Raw genomic sequence first — 9,436 nt, forward strand, 5'->3', positions numbered from 1 at the left:
CTCTTGCTCCTGTAATAATAATAATAATAATAATAAAAAGTTAACACAGAGCAGGGGCAGATTTAGGAAATTTGGGGCCCTAGGCAACTCCCTAGTATTGCCTAATGGTAAATCCCCCCCCCCCTCGACACAGAGTAACACAAGTTTCCTTGCGACAGATTTATAGAAGTTACTTAGTAAAATCTTTAAATTCCTCAAGAAACATCAAAACAAGCAAAAACAAAAAAACTTAGACAACAAGTAAGGGAGTAACCAACAAGTAACCAGAACTAACAGCCGTTAAATAAAGACAGAAAAAAAAAAACATTATAGGATCACAGAAAATGGGGGTTGTCCCATGAGAAATTAGCATTCTAATAGAAAAGCTCAAAGGAAATGTGAGCGTAGATTGTGAAAGAAAAATCAAAGAGCGAGAGAAAAGTCCTCTGCATGCAAAGCATTTTTCCTTGTTTATGAGCAGCGCATAAGTTTGGCTCCTCAGTGACGTGACGAGGACTTTAATCCACAGGCTGATCACCCACCTCTTTGAGAATCCGCTCGTTGAAGAACTGTTGAAGTTTCTCATTGCAATAATTAATGCAGAACTGTTCAAAGCTGTTGTGCTCAAAGTACTCTATGAGAAGGAAAGAAAACAGGAGGGAAAACATTCATTTCATTAATATTCTGCAGAAAAAAGTGCAAAGCTTATTATTATAATGATAGGAACGGGAGAATAATGTTCTTAAAAAAGATGCCTGGTGATGAGCTTGTTTTTGTGTTGCTTAATTAAATGAAAATGTATATTTAGGACACACACAGGATTCTCTTACTCAATAATCAACACAGCAGTGAAAAAGGAATGAAAAAAAAAAGCAATTTTCCAAATTGCAGGTAAAAAAATAACTGTCTACACATAAAGAGAAAGTTTCTGTAAATGTCTGACTGCTTTCCCTTACCAAACCCAGCAATGTCCAACACTCCAATGAAGTTAGAGGAAGTCTGGAAAGGGAAGCACTGGTTGACGCGTTTCACCACATGATCGAAGAGGCGGCTGTACACCGCCTTGGCCAGGGCGTCCCGAGCATTGTTGGCCTGCTCCACCTTTAGAGGCACCCTGGAGGGACACATTAAATGGGGCAATGACAGCGGCTCTGTAACTGGGACATGCTGCTCTGTTTTTACTCTTCTTAATCAGCCCCACTTTTTAATGTGGCATCAACGCTTTCATGTCGGCGTGAAACATTTGGGAAACCGTGGCTTAGGTCTGAATAATCCCGCTATCAGTATGATTTAAAAAGATTTTTAAAAGTAAAATCTGAACTTTGAACTCTACCTGAATCTCTAATGGTGCTGTAACCACTATTAATGCTCAAGTTATTCACAAAGGTTCCCAGATCCCACAAAGTGCGCCTCTCCAAAGGCCAGAGTTCAACTGAGCTGTCCCAGCTGGGAAGAAACTGAATTTAAAATTAAAATATGCCTCTTTTACCAGGTTATATCTACTCCTTATACTTCCTTTTGATATTCAGCACAGAAAGTAAAACCCTCATTTATTACAGATCTATTATAGTTTAGTCTAAAATGGTGGTTTGTTGGCAGAATTTTGTGTTTTAGTTGATAAACGCATTAAAAACATCCAGGAAAGTTGGGTGTGGACTCACGACAGGTGTTTTATGAGTTGCAATGTTTTATCTGATGAGTTAAAAGACTCCGTAGCCCCCCGCCCCCCTCCTTTTGTTGCCCTCTGCCTCCCAGGGGATGATTGGATGCATCTGCAGCTTAGTAACAAAGAAAGCCCCCCCCCTTTGTTCCAGCCCCTCCCCAGACGCCGGGGCTTCACTGTACCGCAGCCACACTCCCCTGCCTCCTCAGACATAAGCTGCATTATTGATGTGGGAGGAAACACTTCCAGGCCAGGCCGGCATCTGGCCCCTTTTAAAATATTTATCTACCAAACATGGCATTATCATCAAAGTACAGAGGAGCAGCGCTAATATCACATCTTCATTTGCATATGCTCTTTCTACTCCCGGGTTGTTAAGAAGTTTAGTTTACTCTTCTGGACCATTTGGTGTCAGGAACAAGATGATAATCTTTGATTGTTTTAGCCATATTTTAAATATTCTCTCCTTATATTCTCACTCAAACATTTAATAACTAGTTACCAACTGTGGCTTCAGTAAAAGCGGATTGATTTTCAAACAGATAATGACTTCAAACTCAACTCTGTTGATCTTACTTGATAACTGTGCCTTTGGCGCCCCCTGCTGTAGTGAGCATGACTCTAGTTGTGAGGCTGACGCGCAAATCGTCCTGGTCCAGGCCCAACAACTCAGCACAGAACTTCAGATTCTGGTCTGACTCTTTCTTAAGGATGCAACCACCTGAAAGCAGAAACAATCACCCTGATATAAAAACAGCAATATCACCTTTTGGATGGAGACTAAAGCATCTTTCTAGAGTTTTGTTTATTTACTTGATTAAAGTTAATTTGATGTCATTTCTAGAGATCTTAAAAAGATGACTAAGAACAGTTAAAGCTTGCATGTGTCAAGCTTCTGGGCTTCATGAAAAAAACAGGAGAGAATTGGTGCCGATTATTATCCTGAACAGAGCATCACCATCACAAACATGGAGGTGGTAGACTTTTAACAAGCAAAGAGAGGAAGCTGAACAGAAAGGGAGATGGATGGAGCTAAATCTAAGAAAATACTGGGAGAGATCCTGTTAACAACAGAACACCTCAGTCTGAGGTGGAAGTTCACCTTCTAGCAGAACAACCACTCTGAACATCCAGTCTGGGGTACGATGCAATGGTTTAGATCAAAGCAGAATCATATTTACACCTAATCCAGTTATGACAGGGCTTCAAAGCTGAGGTTTACAGATGTGTCCTGTCTAAACTTTTAGTTTTCTAATGAAGAATCATTCCAGCGCCGGACTTCGGGATCATACAAACGCATTATTTCTAAAATCTAAATTGCTAAAATACCAGGATTTAATAGAATACCAAATTGCAGTATTCATGTTCAAAGTAAGACATAGCCTATTGCCTGGGAATATCCAAAATATGTTCTCTGAAAGGGAGGGAGGCTACGATTTAACGGGAAGGGGACATTTTAAGACTAATAGATGTAGAACAACAAGAAAAAGATTATGTTTATCAATTTGTGGAGTTAAATTGTGGAGCAAACTAAATGAGAACCTAAAGCAATGCCCAAACATATTCCTTTTCAAAAAAAATGTACAAAGAAATTACTTTTAAAAGGTATAGAGAAACATTGTAGAAAGTTTTGTTTGTGTTTTTTTGTTTTGTTACTTTGTATATATGTATGACGGTATATGTGTATACATATTTATGTATGTATATCTGTAGGTAGGTATGTATTTATATGGATTTTATAGCAACACAATTATAAATATTGTAAATTAAAGAAATACAAGAATTAAAGGGGTAGGAGTACATAAGTTTTACTTCTTCCTACTCCTTTTCGCACATGTAATCGAGGGTACCTTGTTTGTTGTTTTTCTCTCCAATTTTTTTAAACATTATTTTATTGTTTTTTTGTTTTTCTCTTGCATGTTCGAAATAAAGAATAAAAAAAAAATAAATAAATAAATAAATGGCCAAAAATCATAAAGACACATGTCAACACTTTTGACTAAATGGGCTCATTACAAATACATGCCACACTTTTCAGGTCTAAGTTTCTAATTTAGAAAATTATCTATTACTTCCAGGAAAGTAAAATATGTCACAGACATAATTAAATACATAAATGAGTAAAACTGGCCTGATATGAACGTTTTGTTTTTAAGGAATGCGGCAGGTTGGTCATGTACAGTGATACTGATGCAGGGCAGGACTGTACCATGTTAGAAGTGAAGCAGAGAAGAAGTTTAGCAATTTTTAGGGTATTGAAATCTTAATAGTGGTGCAACTCTTCTCATTTTGATATCACTTAAAAAATTTATTATTTACTTTATGTTGTTCTTGCACATAAAACACCAATTAAATATATTATAGGTTGTTCTAAAACAGGTGGACAAGTTCATGGAAAGAGAAAATTCTAATCTGGTTATCTATTTTTCTTACTCCTGCAGATTAAAAGAGTGTTTCAGAGATATTCGTTCATTTTGCTTCTGTCTGACCTGAGGAGCTCCCAGTTTCTTCAAAGTCGATGTTTCCCAGATGCAGAACTCCCGCGACGACCCTGAAAAGGTCCAGTTTCTCTGTGTCATTCAGGCCGATCTTCTTCATGGCCCCGCACATCCTGTTAAAGTCTCCCTGGTCGTCCAGAAGCGGGTCTTTGAGAGCACCTGCCTTTACATGCTACAGAAGCACAGGTGAGTTAGAAACTGGTGTGGTTTGATAAACCCACAACAAACCATGTCATTCACTCAAACATCACGCAAAGAAATGAATGCAGGTTTAAAGCTTTGATGAGGAAATACACTCACCGGCCACTTTATTAGGTACAGCTGTCCAACTGCTCGTTAACACTTAATTTCTAAGCAGCCAATCACATGGCAGCAACTCAGTGCATTTAGGCATGTAGACATGGTCAAGACAATCTCCTGCAGTTCAAACCGAGCATCAGTATGGGGAAGAAAGGTGATTTGAGTGACTTTGAACGTGGCATGATTGTTGGTGCCAGAAGGGCTGGTCTGAGTATTTCAGAAACTGCTGATCTACTGGGATTTTCACGCACAACCATCTCTAGGGTTTACAGAGAATGGTCCGAAAAAGAAAAAACATCCAGTGAGCGGCAGTTCTGTGGGCGGAAATGCCTTGTTGATGCCAGAGGTCAGAGGAGAATGGCCAGACTGGTTGGAGCTGATAGAAGGGCAACAGTGACTCAAATAACCACCAGTTACAACCAAGGTGGGCAGAAGAGCATCTCTGAACGCACAGTACGTGGAACTTTGAGGCAGATGGGCTACAGCAGCAGAAGACCACACCGGGTGCCACTCCTTTCAGCTAAGAACAGGAAACTGAGGCTACAATTTGCACAAGCTCATGGAAATTGGACAATAGAAGATTGGAAAAACGTTGCCTGGTCTGATGAGTCTCGATTTCTGCTGCGACATTCGGATGGTAGGGTCAGAATTTGGCGTCTACAACATGAAAGCATGGATCCATCCTGCCTTGTATCAACGGTTCAGGCTGGTGGTGGTGGTGTCATGGTGTGGGGAATATTTTCTTGGCACTCTTTGGGCCCCTTGGTACCAATTGAGCATCGTTGCAACGCCACAGCCTACCTGAGTATTGTTGCTGACCATGTCCATCCCTTTATGACCACAATGTACCCAACTTCTGATGGCTACTTTCAGCAGGATAATGCACCATGTCATAAAGCTGGAATCATCTCAGACTGGTTTCTTGAACATGACAATGAGTTCACTGTACTCAAATGGCCTCCACAGTCACCAGATCTCAATCCAATAGAGCATCTTTGGGATGTGGTGGAACGGGAGATTCGCATCATGGATGTGCAGCCGACAAATCTGCGGCAACTGTGTGATGCCATCATGTCAATATGGACCAAACTCCCTGAGGAATGCTTCCAGCACCTTGTTGAATCTATGCCACCAAGAATTGAGGCAGTTCTGAAGGCAAAAGGGGGTCCAACCCGTTACTAGCATGGGGTACCTAATAAAGTGGCCGGTGAGTGTATAACCCAGAATAGAACTAAGATCCAAATCCAAGCCTGAAATCAGAAAAAAACAGACCCTCCACCAGCAGCGCTCTGCCAGCTCAATGCAAGATGGAGCAACACTTGAGCAGGTTTACATCAGCATGTGTCATGTACTTTATACTACATCTTTACTATAACAAAGCTAATAAAATATAAACTATTTGTGTAAACCGATTAATCAAGATTAATGATTATAAATGACTTGAAAGTTGGAAAGAGTTTTGAAATACATTCCCTTTATGTTGAAGGAGACTTACCTCACCGGAACAGAAAGCTTTCTTACTCTGACCATAACATTTCATTTAACCATTGTGTTGCACACAGCCAAAGCAAAAGTAAAATTTGCATTAAGTTATGCAGCCGTGCCTTTAAGAACTAAAACATACTGCTGAATAATTAGGAAAGACCAAACCCAGGACTAAAGCTGACATGCAAATGCAAAGAAAAATCTTTCATGCACCCATTTCCTGTTTTTACTAAAAGCAAGAGCAGGTCGAACTCTGACAGTTTCTGAAGCGAGTTTAGAAAAACACAGAAGAAGAAAAAGCCAAAGCCAAAAACATAAAGAAAGGGGCAAAAAAATCACCTTATTGTCCTGTTAATCATCAGATGAGACAGAGGAATGACATAATCAGAAAGAAATCACACTGTTTTACTTACATAAGAGGTCACAAGAGGTTCATTGTTCATTTATTGAGATAAATAAGCGTAAATGTTTTCATATAAAAAAATAAAAATATCAAAAACAAAAACGGGTTAAAACAAAGCTTTTATAATTCTGTTAAAATAAGATTCCTGTTTATTGCGTGACATTACTGCAAACTTAGTGTAGACTCAAATTTATTTGTCCCTTGGGATAAAAATATGAGATAAAAATATGACAGACAATATAAAAAGAGGGTATATAGTACAAATAAAACATGAAATAAAAGAAAAAAGTTGGAATCTCCTGGAATATGTTTCCCTTCCATATAAAAATATCCGCACAGTAGAGATCTAAGGGAAGTATACACAGTAGTTGACTTGGATTATTGCACTTGTACTACAGAGATGTACTGACATTAGTACAGTAGTCTGCCGCCCAACATAATTTATTCTATAATTTCGCATTTTTATTTCTGTTATTTCTTTTAATTCTGGCATAGAGTCCAAAACAAAAAAAAAAGATCTAAATTTCTGACAGAAAATGTGACTATGCAGATCAGCATAAGAAGATTTTTTAAAATGCATGAACACAGATATGCATAGATCAGCCTGTTCAGGAAGCCCAGTTTGGTCCTGGTGATTCTCATCTCTCTTCTAATAATAATCCAAAGATAATATGAGAATTTTAGGTCTGGTTCTACCACAGATCTGGTTGAACTGTAAAGTGCCTTGAGATGACATGTGATGTGAATTGGCGCTATAGAAATAAACTGAATTGAAAATTGAACATAAGAGTACTTAGGGCTGGGTACCGAACATCGGTTCTTTTATGGTACCGACCGAAATGCTTCGGTTCTACAGAGTATCGAAACATGCCTCGTCTTTCGGTACCAAGTTTCGGTGATTGGCTGTGACACTTAACGTGATTGCGTCATCCAGGAAAAATACACAGGTGGTCCCGCCTACAGCCAGGGTTCATGTGTATCTGTTGTGAACTGGTTGCAGCGTCGTGGAACCCCTTTAAAATGCCCCCCAGGTCAAACGTGCGGCTTCACTTTATTAAGACTGATGCCAATAGTGCGCAATGCAATACATCGTGCACGGAAACTATTTAAGAGCAGAAAGTTGCTCGGTGTTTGACTGCAAGAAGAGCGGACCGCAGCCGGCGCGACCATCCTCCTCTCAGCAACCCGTGGGCGGAGCAAAGCCAGAGCGGAGTGAATCATGCTGCTTTCAAACTGGACGCAGCAGGAGCAGCAAAATCACGTCTGCTGCTTCATTTTTCCCGCTTGTACCAGCTTCTAAAGCGCGGCTGAAGCAGCTTTGCTGCTCTGGTTGCGCGGTCGAAAAGTGGCTCTGACGCGCGTTGGGCAGAGCTACTCTATCCTTTCTCTGCCTTGCAGCTATATTTGCTGTGATCAGTGGGAATAAAGTAGTTTTAATATGTTTTTAAGTGAGAAAATCCACCTGAAAACTTCATCAGTGCAGTCAGTTAATCCTGCCTTCCAATATTTCTGTGGGAGCCGCTCAGACCCCCACATCCCAGCGGTGCGCTGTCAGTAGGATCCCATTCAACGGGCTTGTTTGTCAGACATGGTAATTTTTCTAAAGGAAAACTGCTGAGTAAAAAGGTCCTCACAATGTAACAGTGAATATTAGACACTGAATGTTTTTTTTTTTTTATGTAAGAGGAAAAATGTAAATGGAAAAATCAGAGCTTAAAATAAAACTCAAGATTTGTACTTTTTTATGTTGTGTAATTTTCTTTTCTTCGAATTGAAATTATAAAACTGGTATCGAAAAAAGTATCGTTCAGGAACCGGTATCGAAGTGAAGGTATCGGTATTGGTACCGGAACCAAACATTTTTGAACAATACCCAATACCCTAAGAGTACTGCATATTTCTATAAATATACAAGAGACGTTTACCTCAGCACTCTTGCGGCTCTGTAAGATTTGTTTATCAGAGTCCTTGCTGGCGAAGTATCTGGTACATCCTCGGTTCAGGTACTGCAAAACACAAAGAAACAATTCAGGGAAATATTTGGACACATTGAACTCATGGTGGAGAATCCTCAGAGGTTGCTGCTGTAGGTTTTAAAATGTTAAAAGATTTATTGCAGCGTTGCTCTGAGGATAACTAGAAGCAAATAGGAGAAGATGCTTCTGTTAATATGGAGGAGGCTTTGGGGACTTGGTAAGCAGATAAACATCTACAGGAACAGCCTGAGGTGCTTGTCGTTCTGGTAAAGGTTATCTTGCAGAGAGAAAAAAAAGGATTGTGAATTAAATTGAATTGCTCACTGGTTTGATCCTTTTTAAGTGGATATAAAATATAAGAACAGCAAAAGCAATCATGAAATTTGAGCTGCTGAATATATGAAATGGAAATCATCAATGCAATGTCAACCTTTGCACAGATCTACTGCTCATCCTGGATATGCCTTGGTTAAGGTGCTGGAAACCATAAAAGGTAAACAAAGGATTTCAGCACATTAGAATCTGTGCAGGATTTCAGTCAGAAAGACTTTCATCAGAAAGTACATGTCCACTCCGCTGAAGGCTTTTCTGACCAAAAGCTCACATTAAAAAGTAAAATATTGCACAAATACAAGGGTGCAGAAACAGTTTAACATTTACCATTCCGAAAACACAGAGGACCGCATTATTTAAAAAACAACAATATTTCAGGTATGACGATTTTCTGGATTAGTTGGATGGTTTTCAAAGGTTTTAACATGTAAAATTTTAAAAAGATAAGTCTGTTCATTTACACACAGTCCCTCCAGTAATCCAGTAAAATTAAACCTACAGCTTCAGAAGTCGCTGAATCAGTAAAAAGAGTCAATCTAACTTCAGCTGAACATAAAGCCAGATATTTTATTTTTTACATCACTGTGTAAAGAACTTTAAAGGAGGGTTTGGTTTTAAAACAGGGTTTCAAACCATCTGAACATGAAGGGCACAAAACTACCAGGAAATGAACGTCTGCCTGAAGGCCTGAACACAAAGACACAGTTTAGTGTCCGGTCAAACAGGAAATTAGATCATATGTGGTTGTGGCATTTAGAGAAAAATGCATGGGACTGGACCGCACATGATTCTGCGCAAC

General features: G+C 39.4%; 1 protein-coding gene across 3 annotated transcripts in view; it reads right to left on the minus strand.

The window, feature by feature from the left end:
• myo6 (myosin VI) overlaps positions 1-9,436 on the minus strand; it is an 80,030-nt gene that overhangs the window by 52,247 nt on the left and 18,347 nt on the right. For 2 of the 3 annotated variants that reach the window (XM_015385181.1, XM_015385180.1), the window contains 6 exons: positions 8,254-8,334; positions 6,265-6,273; positions 4,132-4,312; positions 2,219-2,363; positions 936-1,093; positions 522-613 (listed from right to left, as the gene is read on the minus strand). In XM_015385181.1, the coding sequence (XP_015240667.1) occupies positions 522-613; positions 936-1,093; positions 2,219-2,363; positions 4,132-4,312; positions 6,265-6,273; positions 8,254-8,334 (666 nt within the window). The remainder of the gene's footprint in view (positions 1-521; positions 614-935; positions 1,094-2,218; positions 2,364-4,131; positions 4,313-6,264; positions 6,274-8,253; positions 8,335-9,436) is intronic. The other variant, XM_015385182.1, reaches the window with a different exon arrangement.

This window comes from Cyprinodon variegatus, unplaced genomic scaffold (genome assembly GCF_000732505.1).
Source record: "Cyprinodon variegatus isolate N-32 unplaced genomic scaffold, C_variegatus-1.0 Scaffold332, whole genome shotgun sequence".
NCBI lineage: Eukaryota > Metazoa > Chordata > Actinopteri > Cyprinodontiformes > Cyprinodontidae > Cyprinodon > Cyprinodon variegatus.